Genomic DNA, 24,714 nt, shown 5'->3' with positions numbered 1-24,714 from the left:
GACGAATCTCTTAACCTCCCTGACCTTCACTTGCTACATGGGGGTAGCAACGCCACGTATGCCCTGCCCAGGGTCACGAGGGTTCCTTTCCCTATAGAAGATTCTGTAGAGGGCGACAAAGGTGACCACGGGGATCAGGCAGACCAGCCTCACTGTGTGACCTTGGGCAAGTCACTTCATCTCTCAGAGCCTCAAGTTTTGCCCTGTAGAAGGAGGTAGCTTTCAAGAGCATTAAATGGCCTGGTAACAGTACATGAGAAATGTTAACTCTCATTAATATGTATTTCTGGGAATACTGACCGGACCAAGAGATGTGAGGTTTTCAGAGTGGTTGGTCTTAAGCAAGCTGCCCCTGTCATTTATGTGGCCTGGGGCAAGAGAATGAATCAGGACCCACGTCCTAGAAGACATAATATGCACGTGTTGGGAATCTGGACAATAAACTATTCAATGAAACACGCTCTGTCCTCCTGCGTTGGTGGCTGTCCCTTCGGAATCACCTGGAAGGTCATGCTGTGTTGAGAATTCGCAGGCTCCTCGGGTCTAGGCTGGCGTGTGACGGTGTGCGAGAGCCAGTCCCCAGCTCTGTGTGGCTTGACCGCTCTCCTCCCACACTCAGCTGCATCCTACACTCCTGGGGGCCTCACGCATGTGAACCGCCTTCCCAGCTCATGCACCCAGACTCCATGCTCATCACCCCACGGCCACCCCGCAAGTCTCGGGTGCTCTCACGAGGGGCCCAGTCTGCCCTCAGAAGGATGGACCTGGAGACGAGGGCTGCCCAGGCCCCAAAGAGGGCGCCATCCCAGGAGGGGGGGATGTTCCAGGTACCCAGAGCTTGGGTCTAGAAGAGGAGGCGTAGCTCAGGGCTGGGGGCCTGTCCTCGTGACCTGCAGATACCTCTCTAAGCAGAGGGACCCAGCTAGGGGAGACCAGGGCAGAGCCCTGTAATGCCCAGAGCCCAGAACAAGGCGTTCCTCTCCAGATCTAAGCTTGGTCATGCCCTCAAAGCAAAATTACTTACCATCCAGCACACTCCAGACGATTATGGAGCGATCCTTCAAGCCTGCGTACACATACTTGTCATCTTTGGAGAAGCAGACACACTGGACTCCTCTACAGTAAGAATTCTGTTGAGAAAGAAAAGGTGACCTCAGGGTGCCTGGGTGGCTCAGTCCGTTAAGTGTCTGACTTTGGCTCAGGTCAGGATCTCACAGTTTGTGAGTTCGAGCCCTGCCTCGGCCTCTGTGCTGACAGCTCAGAGCCTGGAGCCTGCTTCGGATTCTGTGTCTCCTTCTCTCTCTGCCCCTCCCCCTCTCATGCTCTGTCTCTCTCTGTATCAAAAATAAATAAAAACAAAAAAAAAAATTTAAAAAAAACAAAAAAACAAAAACAGAGGGGTGCCTGAGTGGCTCAGTCAGTTAAGCGTCTGACTTCGGCTCAGGTCATGATCTCGCGGTTTGTGAGTTTGAGCCCGGTGTCAGGCTCTGTGCTGACAGCTCAGAGCCTGGAGTCTGTCTTCGGATTCTGTGTCTTCCTCTCTCTCTGACCCTCCCCTGCTCATGCTGTCTCTCTGTCTCTCTCAAAAATAAATATAACATTAAAAAAAATGCAGAGGCACCTGGGTGGCTCAGTCGGTTGAAGGTCCGACTTCAGCTCAGGTCACGAACTCACCGCTTGTGGGTTTGAGCCCCATGTTGGGTTCACTGCTGTCAGTGCAGAGCCCGCTTCAGATGCTCTGTCTTCCTCTTTCTCTGTCCCTCCCCTACTCACACTCTCTCTCAAAAAAAATAAAATAAAGATATTTTGTTCTTCTGTGTATTTTTTGCATTTGTTTTGATTTTTGTAAACATTGCATTAAAATCTCTCTTGATTTCCAAGTCTTTTTGGCAGCCCCTTAAACTCTGCTCTTAAGGTGAATGCCTCTCACTGGCCTCACCCTGCTCCTGACTCTGGGCGATGGCACACAGGATGCACTTAATCCAGGACACCTGTCGTCAGCTCCCTAGCACGGGACCCAGCCTGCATGCGGTGTGTGGGCCACGCACCGTGTAGCACATCTCGAATCTCCACTTGCAGGACTGCAGGTCCCAGAGACACAACAAGGCTTCCTCGGATCCGCTGACCGCCAGCTGCTCCTGGTGGCTGACCTGCACACAGGTGACCCGGCTCCCGTGGGCCTCCAGAGGGAACACTTTGGAATTCGCGCACTCGTAAAGGAAGAGGTCGCCGTTGGTCATGCCATAGATCACGCGGTAGTCGGCCAGGACGGCCACGCTGGAGAGAGTCTCGGGCAGCTGGGTGTAGAAGGTGTATATTGGCCCATCGATAACCGGACAGGGGTCCCCGGGGCTGATGTCCAGCACCAGGACGATGCTGTCATAGGCGATGGCCAGGTGCTTCTCGTCTTGACTAAGGGCCATGCAGTTGATGGCTTTCCGGGCCTCGGGAGGGGGGATGCACATCACGTCCTGTCTGGAATTCAGGGGGAACACCAGGACGACCCCCGAAACGAGGCCGGTGAAGAGGAGATTGGCCTGCTGGGCCACCTCCAGACACCTGACCTCATTGGAGGTGTCCAGGGCGTCTTTCTCCTCACCTGCCATGGAGAGAAGGTCGCATCAAGAACGGCTCAGAGGGACAGGTTCGCTCCACAGTTTTCTTATTTTTAAGGGTTTTTAAACCCACCTTTATCATCTGTGTCCCCCACCGCCCTGCTTAACACCCATTGGGACAAGCGGACGTGTGGACATACGTGACCTCTCATCCGGGTGTTCACAGACGTCTATAAAGGGCTGGAGAGTAAATATTTTTGCCTTGCAGGCTGTATGCCCTTAACCCTTAACCTCTTAACCCTGAGGTTGGAGTCCCCCGCGTGCCGCACGCAGACAGTGTGTGTCGGATCTGGCCCACGGGCTTCAGTTTGCAGACTTGAATCTCATTCCCCACCTCGTTCCCCCATGACTTTCTCGGGCTTTGCCCCTCAACCAGCGCACAAGTGCTCCAAACATTGTCACCTAGTCGGTCTTGCTCACTGCCAACCCCAGAGCCCGGTCCCGTGGCCAGCACTAACCAAATCTGTGAAAGCAGGAAGCTGAGAGTGAATCTCTCTTCTCATATTATCATTAACAAGGGATTTCTGTACCTTCATCTGCCCCCATGGGGATTACAGCAGACAGCTGGTGATGTGACCCCCTTTGCAAGTCAGGGCACCCAGATGGAAGGCTGCTCACTGGCCTCAGGTGAAGCGAACCCCTCGTCTCAAAATGCTTGGGGGGCTGTGCTGCAGCCAGTGACGGCCTGATATGGGGATATGAAAGACTAGTTCTCTTGCTTCAAGATGGAACAGGTGTAATTTATACTCCGGGCCCCCGTAGGATGAGATTGAGCCCACCTCCTTGCCCAGCCCTCCCCCTGCTCCTGCCTGCTTTGCTCACCCCGCCTCAGGTTTCCTCCCGGACTCCCCTCAACACACCCCTCGTGCAAACATCCCCATCACATCTGGGAAGCCTGAACTAAAACAGGGAATGACAACCAGATGGTCAATTACCCACATGCTAGAAATTTATCAAGTCCTGATTTCTATTAGCCACTGTCAACCTGACTGGAGTTATGGGGGTGTTATGGGCTGAATGTGCCCCCCCCAAATTCACATGTCAAAATCCGGGCCCATAAGGTGATAGTGTTGGCAGGGGGGCTTTGGGGAGTGATCAGGTCATGAGGGCGGAGCCCCCATGACAGGATTAGTGCTTTTATACAGGGGACACAAAAGCTCGCTTCTTTCTCTGTGCTCGGGGACATAATGAGAAAGTGGCCATCTGCAACCAGGAAGCCACCGTCACCAGATACCGATCCGCCTTGGCCTTGGCCTCGGCCTTCCCAGCCTCCAGAACCATGAGAAACAAATGTCTGTTGTTTAAACCGCCCTGTACATGGTGTCTAGTAAAATGACGCCAGCAGACCCAGACCGGGCTTTGGCTCTTACCCGCACAAATGGCCATGCTTATTTCATACAAACCTTCCGCTAAGTCCCAAACGGTAACTTTGTTCTTGTCCCCAATCTTGGGGAAGTAAACGTAGCTTCCGTTGTGTGACACCGCAGTGAGGCCAGTGCGATCCAGAAATGGGGTACCGACCCTCGGCTTCTGAACAGATGTGAGGTCCCAGACTTTAAAAGATGAGGACTGCTGCGAAGCAGTCGCCACCAAGGCCCCACCCCAGGCCAGCAGGCTCACAGGGGCTCCGACACCTTCCAGAATGTCCAGCAGGGTCCCCTGCTCTGACACACTCCACACCTGTGGATGGACAGCAGAGAGCCAGAGCTGACTTCCTCCTTATGCTGTCATAGCTAAGAAATATGCATAAACCCATTTGTCCACCAAGAGTGAATTCTCAGGCTGGAGTTCAAGGGTCTTCTCTGCCCCCTCAAACTTCCCCTTACTACAGCAAGCCACTACCATAGTGGTTCTCAAAGTGTGATCCAAGGAACCCCTAGAGGGTACCTCGAGGATTTTCAGGAGGGCATGCAAACACAAAACAGTTTTCATCATAATTCAAGAAGCCATTTGCCTTTCCTACTCTCTTCCTCTCTCAAGTGAGTGGTTGAGTTTTCCAGAAGCTGTGGGACATGCAATGTCACACCAGATCAGAGAGGGCAGAATCGAATACGAGAAGCCAATGGTCTCCTATTGAGCCAGACGTGGAAGAGATTTGTCAAAATGTGCAATCATGCCACTCTTCTCTGGAGTTTTGTTTGTTTCAGAAACTATAGGATTTTCAAAAAAGCGTGCTATTACATTGACATGTAATGTTCATGAATCGATGGAGAAGTATTTTCGGATTTCCTCATTTTTAATTTGTAATGTGGTATTTACCAGGACAGACTAAAGGTAACATGGGATCCAAACTGGATCCTGGAATAAAGAAAAAGGGGCCATTTGTGGGAAAGCTGGTGAAACTAGAACAGAATCTGTAGATCGGTTAATAATAGCGTTGTCCCAATATCAATTTTTTAGTTTTGATAAAGGGCTCACGTGACATGAGATGTTAAGGTGGAGCCAAGCTGGGTGTGGAGTAGGTAAATATACACACACAGGGACCCTCTGCACTTGCTTGGCAACTCTTCTGTAAACCCTAAAACTATTCCCCAAATAAATCATTTGTTCAAATACATAAGTACAGAAATTGAATTGATATAACCCACATCTTGAAGGAGGTCCTAGGGCCAGAACCTTGGAGAACTGCTCTCAATTACGTGACTTCCCCACCAGAGTGAGAACTTTGAGCTCAGTGGGAATTCTCTCCCATTTCCTCCCAACCCTGCTCCACTCTGAAGACCAAAATCCTCCCTGTTTTTCAGGTCCCGTGGGAAGGGTCCTTCCTGGGTCTCAGCGGATCCCTCCCCCACATCGTCCCAGGGACCCGCCCTGTTTTGCCCTCACCAGTTTCTGTGAATCTCTGTATTTCAAAGCCAAAAGACCCTCTAAAGAATCCCACTTTTCTATTCCAGAGGCAGAGTGAGGATGACCTCTGACCTGAATGAGTGCGTCCCGGGACCCAGTGACAATCAGGTTGTTCTCAGGACCAAAGCTGGCTGTCTCCACGATGTCCTCGTGCTCAAGGTCGGTGGCCATGAATCGATGAAACCCCTGTGAGTCTGCCAAGAATATTCGCACAGACCTTCCAAACCCTGAAACGGCGGGGACGGGATTATCCCTTTCATTCCTGGAGGCTGGAGGAGCTTGACAGTAATTCAGTTCAGCCAACAAAGATTTTTTTCGAGCACTGACTAAACACAGTTGCGAACAAGAGAGACACAGCCGCCCCCATCGCGTTGCCTAGAGTTGTCAGTGCAGCGCGGGGTGGGGTTGGGGGGCCCTGCCAACAGCGATCAATAACCTCGCAGAAAACAGCAAAGGCATTTATTACCACAAGACTAGTTTCCAGAAGGCTGGGGCTGCCTGTTCGGGCCGCCCGTGGTATCCCAGGACCCAGCACGAAGCTGGACATGAGGGAGATAGGCTTTGAGGAAGGAGGGAGAGAGGGGGACAGGAAAGACAAGAAAACAGTTACAGTTGGTGATAAGGGCAGTGAAGGCAGGGGACTGGCTACCATGAGAAAAAAATGACACAGAGACACGCACAGCGGAGAAGGCACAAAGGCAGAGACCAGTGAAACGTGGCCACAAATCATAAGGCGGGAACTAGAAGGGGCAAGAAAGGATTCTTCTCTGGTTCCTTTGGAGGGACTACGACCCTGCCCACATTAATTTTTTTGAGTAATTTTTTAAAGCCTATGTATTTATTTTGAGAGAGGTGGGAGAGAGAGAGCATGAGCAGGGGATGGGGTAGAGAGAATGAGAGACAGAGAATCCCAAACGGGCTCCCCACCATCAGCACAGAACCCAATGCGGGACTCAAACCCACGAACTGTGAGATCATGACCTGAGTGGAAACAAAGAGTCGGATGCTTAACCGACCGACTGAGCCAGCCAAGCGCCTCAGCCCACATCTTGATTTTGGACTTCTGGCCTCTAGAACTGTGAGGAAAGATATTTTTACTGTTTTAAGCCACCACATTTATGTGGTAGTTTTTTACAGTGACCACAGGACCTTTGAGCGGACATTTGAGAAGGGGACAGGTCCTAGAAGGGTGGGAACGGCCTGGGATGACCAGGAGGTAGAAAGGCCTGTGTGTGTCTCAGGAGCAGCACAGTGCGGGGGGAGCAGAGTGAAGGAAGGGGAGAGGAGGGAGGGAGAGCTCTTCGAGATTCAACACAAAGCAAAGCAAAACATTGAATTAGAATTTCAGATAAACAGAGAAATTGTTATTATGAGCAGAAGTATATCCCAGAGATTACACAACATATACTTATACTGAAAAGTTGATTTGTTGTTTATCTGAAATTTAACTGGGTGTTCTATATTTTACCAGGCACCCCACCCAAGGGGGCTTGCTCATTTGTGTTCTAAATATGGGCTGGGTGAACGTGTTTTGTTAAAAGAGTCCCCAGCAGTGCAGGAAAGTGGTCCAAAGCCAGATCATGCGGGTCTTCCGAGGCTAGGACGGCGGGGGGCGGGGGGGGGCACAGATGGCGTGGGACTCTGTGCTATGCACCCCGCCTGCACTAGCCCAGTGTCGCCTCCGGGAAACCCCTGAGTCAAGTCAGCTGGGGCTGTCAGTCCACCTTATTGCCTCTCCAGGGCCTCCATGCCATTGTTTTATTGAACTATCCTTGAACCTGAGGCTCACAGAGAAGGATGTTACGGGAGACGGCTCGAGTGCATCGGGAGATCAGCTGTCCCAGGATGTCTGTATCCCATTCGAGTACCGGAAAGGATGCACTCGACAGGCCCGGGTTGTGTGTTCTGCACACGAATGCTTTGGGCCCTGCCAGCCTCCTGAGAGGGGCCCTCTAAGCCCTTGGAATGTCCTGCTTGGTACGTGTCCCTGGGGCACCTGGGTGGCTGAGTTGGTTGAGCCTCCGACTTTGGCTCAGGTCATGATCTCACGGTTCATGGTTTCGAGCCCCAAGTCGGGCTCTGTCGTGACAGCTCAGAGCCTGGAGCCTGCTTAGGATGCTGTGTCTCCTTCTCTCTCTGCCCCTCCTCTGTTCACCCTCTCTCTCTGTCTCTCAAAAATAAATAAAATGTAAAAAAAAAAAATGTCCTTGAGGGGCACCTGGGTGGCTCAGCCAGTTGAGCCTCCAACTTCGGCTCAGGTCAGGATCCCACAGTTCATGAGTTTGAGCCCTGTGTCAGGCTCTGTGTGGTCAGCAGGGAGCCGCTCTGGATCCTCCATCCCCCTCCGTCTCTGCCCTTCCCCCTTTTGTGCTCTCTCTCCCTATCTCTCAAAGATAAAGGTTAAAAAAAAGTGTCTTTGTTTTACTTGAGGCCTCAGGGCCACTCGGGAAGGCCAATGCTCACATGTGATTTGCAGTGGGAGTGTTGGGACACGCAGTATCAGCTTGACCTCAGGGGTGCCGGGAGACGAGGTCAGTGCGGGGCAGGTCAGCTGTGTCTCGATAACCAACTCCCAGGAAAAATCCTGCCCACCCAGCCTGGGCGAGCTTCCCGGTCAGAATCATTGTCACACAGTGTGGGTGACAGAACTGCTCACCGTGATGCCCATCTGCTTATAGCACCAACCATTCTTTATGTCTTTATTTTTTATTTTATTTTGAGACACAGAGCGTGAGCGGGGGAGGGGCAGAGAGAGAGGGAGACACAGAATCCGAAGCAGGCTCCAGGCTCTGAGCTGTCAGCACAGAGCCCGATGCTGGGCTTGAACCCACAGACCTCGAAATCATGATGTGAGCTGAAGTCGGATGCTCAACCAACTGAGCCACCCAGGCGCCCCTAGCACCAACCACTCTTGTGGCCATCTCCTTATCCACCTTTCCTGCTGGCCCAGAAGCCCCTAAAAGCAAGGGTTCCGTGGCTGCTCCCCCCTGAGAGCACCCCATCCTCTCACGCGGCACCCCTTAATCTCCGTGACTACAGGTGCAGAGATAAGCACCCTCATCTCAAGGATAATGAACTGGAAGTGCAGAAAGGTTAGATTTGTCCTAAACAGGGCAAGCCACAGCCCATTGGCCAAAACTGGCCCAGCATCTATTTCTGCGTGACCTTGGAGTGAAGGACAGTTTTTATGGTTTTATTTTTTATTTTTTAATTAAAAAAAATTTTTTATGTTTTATTTATTTTTGAGAGAGAAAGAGACAGCATGAGCAGGGGACGGACAGAGAGAGAGGGAGACACGGAATCCGAAGCAGCCTCCAGGCTCTGAGCTGTCAGCATAGAGCCCGACGTGGGGCTCAAACCCACGGACTGTGAGATCATGACCTGAGCCAAAGCCAAACGCTTAACTGACTGGGCCACCCAGGCACCCCTTTATGGTTTTAAATGGTTGAAAAAAAAAATAAAAATAAGATTACTATTTTGTGACCCGTGAAAATGATACGAAATCCAAATCCACAACAAAGTCCAAGTGGCACACAGCCACACCCACTTGAAATACCATCTGTGGAGGGTTCACATTACAGGCGGGACAGAGACCCCCGGGTCTGTGGCCTTCTGCAGAACAGGTTTGCCAGCCACGGGTCTAGGACTGCACCCCTGGCCCCAAACCCCTCTCCACTTCCAACCTAATCCAGAGTTGCCCCCCTCCCCCACACAGCTCCAAATAAGAGTCAGACACTACCTGCAGCGAGAAGGGACTCGTCTTCAGAGACTACCAGGAACCTCACGGCTTCCGGAAGCTTCTCCAGCAGCCTGTCTCCTTCGGGGGAAATCTGTGCAAAGTCAAGATGGCCATCAAGCACTTCTACAGGGTTAAGGGTCCAGGGTCAGGAGCCTGGACGCAAGGCTCTGCCACTCACCAGCTATGAAGCAAATTCCTTAGCCCTTGGGTGCCTCAGTTTCCGCATATGTTAAATGGGCGATGATACCGGACGACCACATGGGACCGTCATGGGCTAGGAATCATGCAGAACAGTTCCCCCGACCTGCATAGTCAGCCCTCCCAACGTGCCATCTACTATTACTACTGTCGATACTGTTTCAGCTTAGGCACCTGGAGAACATTCCGGCACTTGTTTCCTGCTCCCAGAGGAACTCGGAGATCTCAAAAAAGATCGAAACACCAGTTTCTCCCCATTCCCGAGTTGCAGGACTGATTTTGTTCAGATCTAAGGGATGGTTCTTTCCTCAATCCTGCGGCCCCAATTCAGCTGACTATTTTTTAAATTTAAATTGTTGTTAGTTAATATACAGCCCCAAACTGGTTTCTCAGCTACTGATTTTTGAGTTTCTGACAGCCACCAGGCCATGAGCCAAAACTTTATGTTTGATATCTCGGTGAGGGGCGCAGACGGGACGCGGAGGGGGCCAAGAAAAGTGAGTTGCTTGCACCAATCCAAGCCAATTAAAAATTTTTTTTTCACCTTCATTTAGTGGGGGCATGAGAAATGAATTTCCTCATGGTTATTGCCGTGGTTTTTTTAAACTGCTGACTAAAAAATAATGTTTCTTTTAAAACTTAGGGGCGCCTGGGTGGCTCAGTCGGTTGAGCGTCCGGTTTCGGCTCAGGTCACGATCTCACGGTTCGTGGGTTAAAGCCCCCCATCGGGCTCTGTGCTGACGGCTAGCTCAGAGCCTGGAGCCTGTCTTCGGATCCTGTGTCTCCCTCTCTCTCTGACCCTCTCCTGCTCACGCTGTCTCTCTCTCTGTCTCTCAAAAATAAATAAAAACATTAAAAAATAAATAAATAAACAAAACTTAAAACATTAAATAATACCACATAAGACGGGGGGAAAGAAGTATTCAGAGCACACCGTGACCACCCTCCACCTTTCCTGCCACTCCCCGTTCTCCCCAGAAGGGACCGTTGTCCACTCTGCTGAGCACCTGCTTGCAGAGGTGAATATCCACACGGCCATCCTCATTGGCACCATCCGTCACAGATACTGTTCTTCAAGTTTGCTTTTTTCACTTAACGTGTCTGGGGCAGTGGTTCTGAAAGGGTGGGGAGGGCAGTTTTGTGCCACCCTCACCGGCCAAGGACAGTTGGCAATGTCTAGAGACACTTTTGTTAGGACCGAGTGCCAACAATGACCCACATCGGCCAACCCCCAGGAGACTCCAAGAGATGTTCCCTGAACCGCGCTGAGTTGCAAATCCCTAGAATTAAGAAACCCAATGTGGATTTTATGAAAAGATCAAAGGTAGGGGCGCCTGGGTGGCTCAGTCGGTTAAGTGTCCGACTTGGGCTCAGGTCGTGATCTCACGGTTCGTGGGTTCGAGCCCTGCGTCGGGCTCTGTGCTGACAGCTCAGAGCCCGGAGCCTGCTTCAGATTCTCTGTCTCCCTCTCTGTCTCTGCCCCTCCCCTACTCATACTCTGTCTCTCTCTCTCTCTCTCTCTCTCTCTCTCTCTCACAAATAATCAGAGGTAAAGTGGTTTCTCCCGACGTGTGGGACACTGGGAGCCAAGTAATGCGAGAGCCCCCTCCAGCAAAGCGGCTTACCAGGCAGATGGAGCCTTTGCTAAACCCTGTGACCATCTTCTCTTGCTTCTGGACCGAGACCCCACAGGTAGGCGTTTCTTCCTTGATTCCGGATAAAGGCCGTCTCCCCTGGGGCTTCCCCGTGGCTGAGCTCCACAGACTGACCACGCCATGCTGAGACACGGCGAGCAGTGTGGCCCGGGAAGCCAGCACCGCTGTGAGCAGCCAGCGGTCAGAGGGGTCTCCCAGGATGTGGAACACCAGTTCTGCGGTTTCTAGATTCCACGCGCTGACCTAACGGAATCGTGAACAGGAAGGGAAACCTCAGTGAGAGACCTAGGTTGCAGGTTTTCCAGAGGCCAATGCAAAACCCGCGCTTTTTCGTGGTGCGTGCATTTTGTCTTCAACCCTGGTAGTTCCAAAAAAGGCAGACGGGAGAGGTATCCTGGATTAGATCCTAGAACAGCAAAAGGACGATGCAATCCAAGTAAAAAGTGTGAGTGAGGCTGATAGAAATCACCAATATTAACGCCTTAGCTGGGGCAAATGGAGCCTGGTTATGTAAGATATTTTGTTGATATTGTGAATAGTGTTATCACTTTTCCACGAATCTAAAATTTCTCCAAAGTCACACTCTTAAAAATGGGAGCAAAGTCAGCCACGCCGTATACATTCACGTATATGTGCCCCTCAAGGAATTATTGATTAAAGAAGGGTTCATATTTAACCTCACTAGAAAAAGTACCTTTTTTAATTGACAGTAACCATTTATTATTATTTTTTAATGTTTTATTTATTTTTGATACAGAGAGAGACAGAGCATGAGAGGGGGAGGGGCAGAGAGAGAAGGAGACACAGAACCGGAAGCAGGCTCCAGGCTCTGAGCTGGCTGTCAGCACAGAGCCTGACACGGGGCTTGAACCCACGAACGTGAGATCTGACCTGAGCCGAAGCCGGAGGCTTAACCGACTGAGCCACCCAGGCGCCCCCTTTTTTTTTTTAATGTTTTATTTATTTTTGATACAGAGAGAGACAGAGCATGTCAGTAACCACTTAAATAGTAAGTATTTGCCCAGTAATTCTACTTTTGGGGTTTACTCTAAAATTTTTTTTAATGTTTATTTATTTTTGAGAGAGGAAGGGAGTGAGTATGTGAGCAGGGGAGGGGCAGGGAGGGAGACCCAGAATCTGAAGCAGGCTTCAGGCTCCGAGCTGTCAGCACAGAGCAGGATGCGGGGCTCGAATTCACGAACCAGGAGATCATGACCTGAGCCGAAGTCAGATGCGTAACCGACTGAGACACGCAAGCGCCCCTGGGGTTTACTTTAAAGAAATGTGGAGAGATAGAAAGATCTAAGTAGAAGGAATGTTGCCTCGGTTATTTGAAAGTGCAAAGAACTGGAAACAACTTATCTGTCCAGTCGTAAGGGATCAGTTAAATAGAGTACAGTGGAATCATGCAAGGAAATCTTACGAAGTCACTAAGCACGCTGTTTCTGAAGAATGCTTAAGGTCATGGACAAATAGAAACAGACTTATACAACTGCATCTATAGCTTTATATATGGTTTTAGCCCCGTTTTGTGTTAGACACAGACGCACACACCACATAAAATAAAATCACGTCAGTGTGAACAGTGGTTGTCTTGGCAATTATTTGTGATCATCTCTAATTTCTTTACTGTATTTTCCAAACTTCTGCTGATATGAAAATGATTTCTTTAACCAGTTTTGAAATCAACCAACACCTCTCTGATACTTAAGCCCACACCGTCAGTAAAAATATAAGGCAAGCTGCATGTGGCTTTACATTTTTTATTAGTCACTTTTTAAAAAGTAAGAAGGGTCCCTGGGGGGCTCAGTCTCAGGTCATGATCTCACGGTTTGTGAGTTTGAGCCCCACACCCTGCTCTCTGCTGAGAGCTCAGAGCTTGCGTCAGATCCTCTGTCTCTCTGTCCCTCCCCTGCTTGTGTGCCGGGGCATGTGTTTGCTCACTCTCTCTCAAAAATAAAATAAACATTTAGGGGCCCATGGGTGGCTCAGTCTGTTAAGCATATGACTCTGGCTCACATCATGATCTCATAGTTCGTGGGTTTGAGCTCCACGTTGGGCTCTGTGCTGACAGCTGGGAGCCTAGAGCCTGCTTTGGATAATAAAATAAGCATTTTTTTTAAGTAAAAAGAGGGGCACCTGGGTGGCTCAGATGGTTAAGCGGCCAACTTCAGCTGGGGTCATGATCTCACAGTTTGTGGGTCCGAGCCCTGCGTCAGACTCTGTGCTGACCGTTTGCTCAGAGCCTGGAGCGTGCTTCTGATTCTGTGTCTCCCTCTCTCTCTGACCCTCTCCTGCTCACTCTTTGTGTGTGTGTCTCTCTCAAAAATAAAAAAATGTTTAAAAAAAAGGAAAAAGAAACAAGGAAAATCAATTTAAATAATATATTTTACTGAACCCATAGGTCCAAATGTTGTCATTTCAACATGTAGTCAATATAAAATTGTTGAAATACTTTATATCATTTTTATGATACTAAGGCTTTGAAATGCAGTGTGTGTTTTATACTTAGGGCACATCTCAATTCAGAATAGGCACATTTCTTTTTTAAATATATATATTTGAATGTTTTTTAATTTATTTTTGAGAGAGAGAGAGAGAGAGAGAGAGAGAGAGACAGCATGAGCAGGGGAGGGTCAGAGAGAGAGGGAGACACAGAATCAGAAGCAGGCTCCAGGCTCTGAGCTGTCAGCAAAGCGTCTGATGCGGGGCTCAAACCCACAAACCGTGAGATCATGACTGAGCCAAAGCCGGACGTTTAGCCGACTGAGGCACCCAGGCGCCCCTACCTTTGATCTTTTCATAAAAACCACATTGGGCTTCTTAATTCTAGGGATTTGCAACTCAGCGCGGTTCAGGGAACATCTCTTGGCGTCAGAATAGGCACATTTCAAGTGCTCAGTAGCCACATCTGGTGATGCCCCACACGGGACAGCATCGCTTATGAGCTACCAATATTACTTATATTAACAACTGGCATTGATTAATAAAATATAATACTTAATAGCTACTAATTATTGGGTGCTTACTATGTACCAAGCACTATGCCAAATGTTTTAGTCCATTATGTCATCTGGTAGATGAAGAATGGAGGCAGAGAGGTAAGGTGATATGATCACTCAGCTTGCCAAGAAGTCACCTGGGAGTTAGCTGGAGATTTTTCGCCAAGCCTTTAGTTACTAAGCTTTCACTCACTACTCTATGTGGCTCTATCCATAAAACAATCAGACCATAGGCTTATAATTGACATAAAGGAATAACAGCAGGATACATACTGTTTTCAGTTGCATGTGGGATGTTTATCAAAAAAAGGTCATAAAATGAATCTCAATACATTTGAAAGGATTCATCATACAAATGAAATTAAGTTTGGGCTGGGGGGGAGGTAAGCTATCTGGGAACCTTTCAAATATCTGGAAATGAATAGCACACTTCTTTTTTATTTTTAATTTTTTTTAACATTTATTTATTTTTGAGAGACAGAGCATGAGCTGGGGAGGGGCAGAGAAAGGGAGACACAGAATCTGAAGCAGGCTCCAGGCTCTGAGCTGTCAGCACAGAGCCCGATGTGGGGCTTGAACCCACAAACTGTGAGATCATGACCTGTGTACCCCAAATAGCACACTTCTTTTTTTTTAAATTTTTAAAAATGTTTTTAAGTTTATTTATTTATGAGACAGGATGAGGGGGGTAGGGGCGGAGAGAGAAGGAGACACAGAATACAAAGTAAGCTTCAGGCTCTGAGCTGTCAACACAGAGCCTGACATGGGGCTCGAACTCACAAAATATAAGATCATGACCTGAGCTGAAGTTGGACACTTAACCAACTGAGCCACCCAGGTGTCCCTCAAATAGCACACTTCTAAGTGGCCCATGGGATAAAGAACAAATCAAAAGGGAAATCTGAAAGTATTTTAAACTGGATGCAAATGGTAATATGACATATCAAGGTTTGTGGGATGCACTAAAATGACCAAGTTAAAAAAGATGAAAGTTCTCAATTCTTCAGAGGGGTCAGAAAGAACTATCAAGATCATCTAATCCAGTTGTAACGTTTGAAACCCCTGGTAGCATCCTATCAAGTGGTTGTATACCCCTGTTTACATCCACCCCCAACAGGGAGCCCCTCCTTATAGAAACAGCACATGCCGTCTTGGAAAGCTCTGGTCTCTTTCCTTTGCAAACAGGGGCAGGTGTTTGTTACCTTTGAGCCAGTTGCCAAATACACAACCTTCTCTGTTTCATCCAAGTGAAGACTCCAGGTCTCAGGTTGAATGGGATGTTTTGAGTCTCCATCCCAAATGGTGAATTTCTCCTGGCCGGACAGTAGGTTCCACAAGCGCAGTGTGTGATCCTTGGAGGCAGAGAGGGCAAACATCCCTTTGGCAAACACCTTCACATACTTCACCTCTCCTGCAGTGGACCAGGGTCGGGGAGAATACGTTAGCTAAAAACATTTTGACCTTCCAACTACCCAATGCCTGGTGGTTTGGAAATTCTTGGCTTACCAAAAAAAAGACGATGGCTTCGATCATAACCAAATTACAAATACGGAATGTGGCAAAACTAAATTAAGAGTTGCAACAATTGATATGATGAGCAATTATACACCAATAAAATGGGTGATCCGGAAGAAATGGGCAAATTCCTGGAAACATATCAACTACCAAAATGGAAACAGGAAGGAATAGAAAATTTGAACAGACCCATAATCAGTAGAGAAATTGAATTAGTAATCAAAAATCTCCCAAAAAACAAGAGTCCAGGGCCAGATGGTTTTCCAGGGGAATTCTACCAAACATCTGAGGAAGAGTTAACACCGATTCTTTTGAAGTTGTTCAAAAAAATAGAAATAGGAGGAAGGCTTCCAAACTCTTTCTATGAAGCCAGAATTACCTTAATTCCAACATCAGACAGAGATCCCACTGAACAGGAGAACTATAGACCAAATTCTCTGATAAACATAGATGCAAAAATTTTCAACAAGATACTAGACAACCAGATCCCATAATACATTTAAAAAAATTGTTCACCACGACCAGGTGGGATTTATACTGGAATGCAGGGCTGGTTCAATATCCACAAAACAATCAATGTGATTCATCATATCAATAAAAGGAAGGACAAGAACCACATGATCCTCTCAATAGATGCAGAGATAGCATTTGACAAAATACAGCATCCTTTCTTGATAAAAACCCTTAAGAAAGTAGGGATAGAAGGACTGTACCTCAAGATCATAAAAGTCATATGTGAACGACCCAATATCATCCTCAATGGGGAAAAACTGAGAGCTCTCCCCCTAAGGTCAGGAACACAACAGGGCTGTCCACTCTCATTACTGTGATTCAACATCGTATCGGAAGTCCCGGCCTCAGCAATCAGACAACACAGAGGAATAAAAGGCATCTGCACCCGCCAGGAGGAGGTCAAACTTTCACTCTTCACAGATCACATGATACTCTATATGGAAAACCCAAAAGAGTCCACCAAAAACTGCTAGAACTGATCCATGAATTCAGCAAAGTCTCTCATCAACACTTTTTCCTTCGGTTGAGTATTTCCAGTGAGTAGGAGTCTTGAACTGTAGGATGTGAGCATTTCTATGGTAGATAAAGGGTGTACAGGACTTGTCTGCACTATTTTAGCAACTTATGAGTCTAGAATTATTTCAAAATAAAATGCTCAGAAAAAAAGGGAAAAAGGAAAAATGTATATACAATTTGACTCAGAAATCCCACTTTTAAGAATGTGTCTTATAGAAGGGCACCTGGGTGGTTCAGCTGGTTGAGCATCTGATTTCGGCTCAGGTCGTGATATCGCTATTCTGAGTTCGAGCCCCGCATCAGGCTGACAGCTCAGAGCCTGGAGCCTGCTTCCGATTCTATGCCTCCCTCTCTCTCTGCTCCTCTGCGGCTCACACTCTTTCTTTCTCTCAAAAATAAATAAACAATAAAAAATTTGAAAAAAGAATGTCTCTTACAGAAATAATAGCATAAGTGGGTGAAGATATAGGATGTTAATTGCAGTATTTTCTTATAAAAAGAAAATTGCAAACAACTTGTTTATGAAAAGGGAGTTGTTAGAGAATATGGCGTATCCATATAATGAATATTACACGGCCACTAGAAATAATAAGATAGACGTATATATACACCTAATGACAGTAAATTATTACAACAGCCAATACTTACTGAGGGCTGTGTGCCAAGCATAGTGGTTAGTAGTTTACATGCATTAAACTCCTTTAATCTCATAAAAAAAATTCTGTGAGGTACTATTATTATCCCAGTGTATAGATATGGAAACTGAGCACAGTGGAGTATATTTACTTATCCCAAACCACATGATTAGGGGTGCCTGGGGGGCTCAGTTGGTTAAACATCCGACTTCGGCTCAGGTCATGATCTCACAGCTCGTGGGTTCGAGTCCCACACTGGGCTCTATGCTGACAGCTCAGAGCCTGGAGCCTGCTTCAGATTCTGTGTCTCCCTCTCTCTGCCCCTCCCCTGCTTATGCTCTGTCTCTCTCTGTCTCTCAAAAATAAATAAACATTAAAAATAAAAAAAAAACCCACATCATTATTAAGTAGTGGAGCCAGAATCCAGCCCAGAACCAAAGTTCTCAGTCGCTACATTACATATGCTAAAATATACTGCAACCGAAGCAAGTTACAGCCCAGCGTATAAAATAGCACCATCTGCTTTTCACAAAAACTCAAAGTACACGAACTTATTCAGAGCTATGTCTGCATAAGCCTAGAAAAAAATTGCTTCTGGCATTTAACAAACTCTGACTACCGATCACTTCCATGGCGACTGAAGGGTGGGGGAGACTAAACGGAGTTTTACTTCTTTATAATTCCAAGGACAGTAGGACAGTGGGTAATTTTGATTTGTTATGGTTTGGGTATTTTTCAACCGAAAGTTTTATAAATAGTAATGTGTTACAAAACATCTCCGTATGTGGAACACTATGTCACAGTTAGAATGAATTGGAGATACACACATAATACGGAAAGAGGCAAACTATGTGATGTTAACTGAAAAAAACCAAAAGGTTATACTGCAAAAGCTTATGTGACTGTATAGAAAACTGTGTGTATCTGTGTCTACCCAACACCTGCTGGCGGAAGGGACTAAAACAATATGCTGATGAATGATTAATAATTGACTCTCCAAAGGGGTTGGGGAAAGCCCTGGCTTGTGGCATTTTGTCAATTTCCTTGGTGTAACTATTCCCGCCCATGGTTGATTTCAAGCCACTAACATGACCTCATTGAATATAAGTAAGGTTGTGAAGAGAGCTCGGTAGCAGCCCATTTCCACCTTACGGTACGGTTGCCAGGCACAGGTCATGAAGTGTAGTATAATGCTTTGAAAGGCATGAGTTTTGGGGCGCCCGGGTGGCTCAGTCGGTTAAGGTTAAGCGTCTGACTCTTGGTTTCCGCTCAGGTCATGATCTCACAGCTCGTGAATTCAAGCCCCAGGTTGAATCCACGCTCCTAGCTTGAGATTCTCCTTGGGATTCTCTCTCTCTCTCTCTCTCTCTCTCTCTCTCTCAAAATAAGTAAACATAAAAAAAAGAAAGTGATGAGTTTTGAATATTTATTACCTTGTTTTATTTTTTTTATAAGGAATACCCTTATGTTTATTTTTTTTAACTTTTTTTTAATGTTTTATTTATTTTTGATACAGAGAGAGACAGAGCACGAGAGGCGGAGGGGGAGAGAGAGAAGGAGACACAGAACCGGAAGCAGGCTCCAGGCTCTGAGCTCGCTGTCAGCACAGAGCCCGACGCGGGGCTCGAACCCACGAACGTGAGATCTGGCCTGAGCCAAAGTCGGAGGCTTAACTGACTGAGCCACCCAGGCGCCCCTATTACCTTGTTTTAATAGAACTGACTGAACCGTAAGCATCTATGCTGTAATATTTACTAAGGGCTGTGTTTGCTCTGGCGAGCCACGCAAACCCCCTCCAGCTTGCCAGCGTGTGGTGGGAGATTTGCACTCTCCTGATTACATGTGCCTGTGACGCCTTCCGTTTTGTCAGTAAGCTGATTACCGAGTGTTCCTAATTGCAAATAATAAGAGTTTGATGACTTTTTACAAAATGGGTCAAGGTCCATGGGTAACGGGTTCAGATCCTGAACAGACGGCCCTCATGCACAGAAACACAAATACCGGATAGACCTATGTGAAACCAGCCATCCTGACGATAATAACATGAACGGAATCTGACAGATACTCTGCAAATACCCACCTCACTCCCAGCTCTTGGGGGAAAAAAATATGTTGAGAAACCTGAGGTTTTGGGGTTGGGGGGTGTTATTCTGTTACATATACATAGCCTGTTGGGGAAGCAATAAGATACCACTTCTCAAAACCCATACCAATGCTCACATCCTCGAGTTCAAAACTCCTACTCACTGGAATATTCAACAGAAGGGAAAAAATGTTGATGAGAGTAAAAAGAAATTCATCACAGTGTTTTCCATAAAAGCAGAACACTAGAAATAGCCTAAATAGCAAAAATAAATGAAATAAATTAATTTTTTATTTTTATTTTTGAGAGAGAAAGGGACAGAGTGAGCAGGGGACGGGCGGGGGTGGGGGATGCAGAACCTGAAGCAGACTCTAGCTTCTGAGCTGTCAGCACAGAGCCTGATGCAGAGCTCGAACTCACGAACCGTGAGACCGTGACCTGAGCCGAAGTCAGACCTCCATTCAACTGAGCCACCCAGGCGCCCCAAAATAAAATAAATTTTAAAAATCATTTAATACATGCTGGGACATGATCTGTTGAGTAGAATGAAATATTTTGCTGCATTGAAACATGATAAATGTGACATGGACAGATCATAGCAGCAAGACTCCTGACAGCCTCAAATTGGAAACAATGTAAATGACCTCCGACTGATATAAATGCTGTTTGTTCCTTCCAGACTGTGGAACGGACTCATCCACGCAGAGAACAAACGATGGCCACAGGCAGCCATGAGCATGAGCCTCACGCACCGCAGGCAGGTGCAGAAAGATCACAATAGTGTGCAATTCCTTGGCATGGAATGTCCAGCAAAGGCAAGCTGACAGACCCAGGAAGCACATCGGTGGTGGCCCCGGGGCTGGGCTGGGGGTGGAAATATCGTCTGCAGTGTGCAGGCAGCGCAAAGAGGACTCCTCGGGGTGATGGACAGTTCTAGGGTTAGGCAGATGGTTGCACAACTCAATAAATCTACTAAAAATCGTTGTGTTATATATACACTTAGCACAGGTAAAATGGTTTGTCAATATCACCTCAATAAAGTTGGTTAAAAAAAGATTCACTGGGGGGTGCCTAGGGGGCTCAATCAGTTGAGCACCGACTTCAGCTCAGATCTCGCAGTTCCTGAGTTCGAGCCCCGTGAGCCTGGAGCCTGCTTCGGATTCTGTGTCTCCCTCTCTTTCTGCTCCTCCCCCACTCATTCTCTGTCTCTCTCTCTCTCTCTCTCTCAAAAATAAACATTAAAAATTCAATGGAAATAAAAGATTGGTTATGGCAAAATGTTGAGAAAAAACCTAAAACAGTGTACATACTTTGATTGCAGTGGTATATGTATTTTTTTATTTGAGAGAGAGAGAGAGAGAGAGAATGTGCAAGTGAGTGAGGGGCAGAGGGAGAAAGAATCTTAAGCAGGCTCCATGCTCATTGCAGAGCCTGACTCGGGGCTCCATCCCACGTCACCGGGATCATGACATGAGCCGAAATCAAGAGTCCGTTGCTCAATGGACTGAGCCACCCAGATGCCCCATAATGATAAAATAGTTTTAACATCTTTATTGAGATATCATTCATGAGCATGAAATTCACCCATTCCACGTACAACGTTACGATTCGTTGCTCTTTGTGTGGTCACAGAGTCACAGAGCTGTGAAGCCATCACCACAGTCCACATTTAGAGCATTTTCAAAATCTCAAAAAGCTGGCATTCCCTCCCCCTTTCTCTCCTTGTCATTTAAACCATTTGGAGGTGTGTAAATTCAGTGGCATCTAATACATTCGCAGTGCTGTGCAACCCTTACCTCTGATTCCAGAACGTTTCCATCACCCCTGAGAGGAACCGGGTCCTCAAGAGCAATCACTTTCCGTTCCTCCCTCCCCAACTTGCAACAACTTATCTGTTCTGTGTGTCTCTGGATCTGCCTGTTCTGGACATTTTGTGTAAACAAATCGTACTGTGGCTTTTGTGACTGGCTTCTTTCACTGGATATCATGTCTCCCGACCACCTTGATTTTCTATAAACACGGCAGCCTCCTTCCCTTCTCCGCGTCCTTGGCCCTGGGCTTGCTTTGCCACTGCTGAGAGGTCCTTCCTCTCCCTGGCTCCCTGCCCTTTGCACGCTTCTTTCTTCACCCTCTTTGCGTTTCGGCTGAGTCATCCCCAGCTGGGAGAAATGCTCTCCCTAACTGCCCTAAGTCGGTCACTTTGAGTATTGTCGCTCAGACATCCCATGGCCCTGATTACAATCTACACTGCACTTTCCCAAGTACCTGCATCTGACTCGGGCCAGTGTTAAGGCGAGTGAGGCAGGCACTCATCTTGGGTGCCAAATTGAAGGAGGTGCCAAATCACTGAGCTTCCGTGTTGCCCTTGGCTCCCATATGGCTTGGCACGGCGCTATTGCCAAATTCCTGTCTTTAAGACAGCTTGATATTTTTTAGTGGTGGATTTTTTTTTTTTGCATTCATTTTGATATTTTAAAATATTCCACTGGAATCTTCTTTATCCTGCTAATGAAGCTCACTCCCCAAGCCTCACCTGTGTGTCCCGTTAGGATATGGGCCACCTGCTCCTCTTCCGTGTCCCACACGGCCACCACGCCGTCCTGGGTGCCGATGACCAGCAGCTTCTCCTCCACGCTCCACGCCATGGCGGTGACACCTGCAGTCACGCAGAGAAAACCGCGGCCACGTCAGCTCCCGTGCCCCGATGCTCAGCCGGGGGGTCCTCTAATGCCCCTCCCCGCCCCCCGCTTCACAGATGGGGAAACTGAGGCACAGATTCAGTCCCTCGGCCAGAGCCACACACCTAGAAAGTTCTAGCACTGTCAGACGCCAGGTTCGGAGCTCGACTGTAAGGTTTATACTGCTCTTAGGGATCATGAGATCGTGAGATCATGACCTGAGCTGAAGATGGACGCTTAACTAACTGAACCACCCAGGCGCCCCTGTTCTTTCTTTTCTTTTCCTCCTTCCTTCCTTTTTTCCTTCCTTCCTCCCTCCCTTCCTTTCTTTCTCTGGTCACTCACTGTGTGACCTTGGAAATGTGAACTCAGACTTCTCAGTTAACTAATGAAAACACTGAAGCCCCGAGCGGGTTGGAACTGTCTGAGCTTTGACGTAAGTAGGGCTCCTACAGAGGCACAGTGGGTCTGGAACACAAAACGTCTCCCTACCCTGGGGATGGCAAAAACAAAAACTTCCCTGTGACTGTAACTTCCTAGTCAGTCACTGCCCTGACCTGTCCCCCACAGCCATTCCGTCAGGCTTTTCATAACAAAGCCCACAGCTGAGTGTTAGCTGAGTAGCATTCACCCGGACAAAGGCCGTATTTCCCAGGCTCCCTTGCAGCTGAAGATGGCCAAGTTCTTACCAATGAAGACACCTCTCACGGAGGTGATAAATTCTGCTTCTAGACCACACCCTCAGAGGGAAGGGGTCTGCCAGCCCCCCTCCCCTTCCCACTTTTCACTGGCTGAAAGGTAAGGGCGGGAACAGCCACTGTAGAGCCATCAAACGGAAGTTTCACACTGAAAAGAGCAGACAACAAGATTGGGAGTCTAGGTCCCTGATGTGAGAAGTAAGGGAGATGATTCATCTTTAGTATATGTGCTGCCGGAGCGAGCACTGATTCATCTTCAGAAATACCAAATAAAAGCTGTGCTGTCTAGCGGACAGTAGGTTTACAGCCTATTGGAAATACGTAAAACCCCTCCTCCCCGCACACACAATGGCGTCCCAAACCCTTAGACACTTCACTTCCTGGTTCTTCATCCCTTCTGAGTTTCGCAGCCGGATTTTTCGTGGGCTTTGCAATGAGCATGCGCCAAAGCACTGACGTCTCCGCGTCACCTCAAGGAACGTAAAAGTGTTCCAATCAGAATACTTTGTGCCTTATGTGGGCATAGGCGACTTCCGGGTAAGGCTGGAACCTCTGTAGCACTCAGCCAATGAGGATCCAGGAAGGGCCTTGCCTCCCGATAAGGCTGTCACCTCTGTGGCACTCAGCCAATGAGGAGCCAGGGGAGGGACTTGCACGCAAGGACATAAATTGCCTGCTGTACCTGTCCGAGTCCATCCGACACCTGCTCTTGCAAGAACGTGGGTTAAAGCCTAGCTTTGCCGTGCTCGGAGTCTCCGCGTCCCTCCTTTGATTGGGGCAGTGGGCTTATTTCTAACACCTGATACCTTGGAGACACTGTGTTACCTCCACTTATGTGTGGATTGTTATGTGGGAGTGGGAGGCAATGAACTATTTTATTTAAGCCACTGCTATTTTTGTCCTTTGTTACAGCATCTGAACCTGTAACCTAATAGGATCGTCTTCCCCATTAAACCAGATTCTGTCTCAGATCCCTCCGGACACAGCATGCTAGAGGCTGTCCCTAAATCAATCCCTCCCTGTATGTACTTCGTCTCTTAGAATTTCTGTTTTGGAAGCACTATGTCTTGGGAGCGTAGCTTTCCCTACTGGGACATGTGGCACAGAAATAGCCTGACTCGCAATAACTGACAGTTAAGCCACAACTTAATTGTATTTGGTGGCATTTTAATAATGCAAGAGATTGTGGGTGGATGAGTGGAGGTAGACTGGGGCATGAGTGGATAGCTAGGTGGCTGGCTGGGTAAGTGGTGAGTGGGTGGGTGGGTGTTAGATGAGTAGATAGATGAATCACCTGGTAGATGGGTGATGGGGTGAGTGAGTGGATGGAAGATGTCCAGAGGAGAGAAACGGAAAGATAAGTGGTGTGGACAGAGTGCTGGAAGATAACTAATGGACAGATGGGTGGATGGAAGGAAGGAAGGGATGGAGGGAGGGTGGATGGATGATGGATGAATGGATGGACGGACAGAACAGGGAAGGAGTCCTCTTGTCTCTCTGACGTTGTGGTGTCCTGGGAGAATCCATAGTTTCACCAGCCTCTGAAGGGCCAGTCGGGCACAATCCCTAGCTTTTGGGCTTACCAGCATGAGCCAGTACATCCCAGAAACTATCTGTAAGATGGGCATTCGATTCTTAGAGTCAGTTGGCACCTCCTTGCTCTGGGCTCATTAGTGGTATTTACACTAGTAATCTACAGTCCCTGGGGGGCAGAGAGAGTGGAGTCAGCATGAGACAGCAAGGGCTTGCCCTGATGGGACCCTTGGGGCCTCCCTATACCGACAGAGGAGAGCCCCTGAGAGCAGCCAGAACACCTGCCACCCGCTGCCCTCGGGCATGAGGGGGCCTGGCCGGATTTTTGCAGCCTTGCAGGAGACTCACCCTTGTGACAGCCCGTGAGGGTTGCCCGGAGGGGTCCTCCTGGCGGCTGGAGGAACCCCGCCAGCGGTATCAGCACAGGATGTGGGCACATCCGGAACCAGTTCTGGGCCTGTTGGCACAGCTGTCCCACCAGTGCCGG

General features: G+C 48.1%; 1 protein-coding gene across 1 annotated transcript in view; it reads right to left on the bottom strand.

The window, feature by feature from the left end:
* The window catches only part of NWD1 (NACHT and WD repeat domain containing 1), a 63,779-nt gene that overhangs the window by 2,673 nt on the left and 36,392 nt on the right, over positions 1-24,714 (bottom strand). Inside the window, exons 11-19 of the mRNA XM_029917846.1 lie at positions 24,576-24,684; positions 21,852-21,974; positions 15,259-15,467; positions 11,025-11,297; positions 9,202-9,292; positions 5,535-5,689; positions 4,019-4,295; positions 2,049-2,599; positions 1,025-1,130 (exon numbers count right to left, since the gene is read on the bottom strand). Of these exons, the coding sequence (XP_029773706.1) occupies positions 1,025-1,130; positions 2,049-2,599; positions 4,019-4,295; positions 5,535-5,689; positions 9,202-9,292; positions 11,025-11,297; positions 15,259-15,467; positions 21,852-21,974; positions 24,576-24,684 (1,894 nt within the window). The remainder of the gene's footprint in view (positions 1-1,024; positions 1,131-2,048; positions 2,600-4,018; positions 4,296-5,534; positions 5,690-9,201; positions 9,293-11,024; positions 11,298-15,258; positions 15,468-21,851; positions 21,975-24,575; positions 24,685-24,714) is intronic.

This window comes from Suricata suricatta, chromosome 12 (genome assembly GCF_006229205.1).
Source record: "Suricata suricatta isolate VVHF042 chromosome 12, meerkat_22Aug2017_6uvM2_HiC, whole genome shotgun sequence".
NCBI lineage: Eukaryota > Metazoa > Chordata > Mammalia > Carnivora > Herpestidae > Suricata > Suricata suricatta.
The sequence above is the reverse complement of the archived record's forward strand: the minus strand, read 5'-3'. Positions and strand labels throughout refer to the sequence as shown.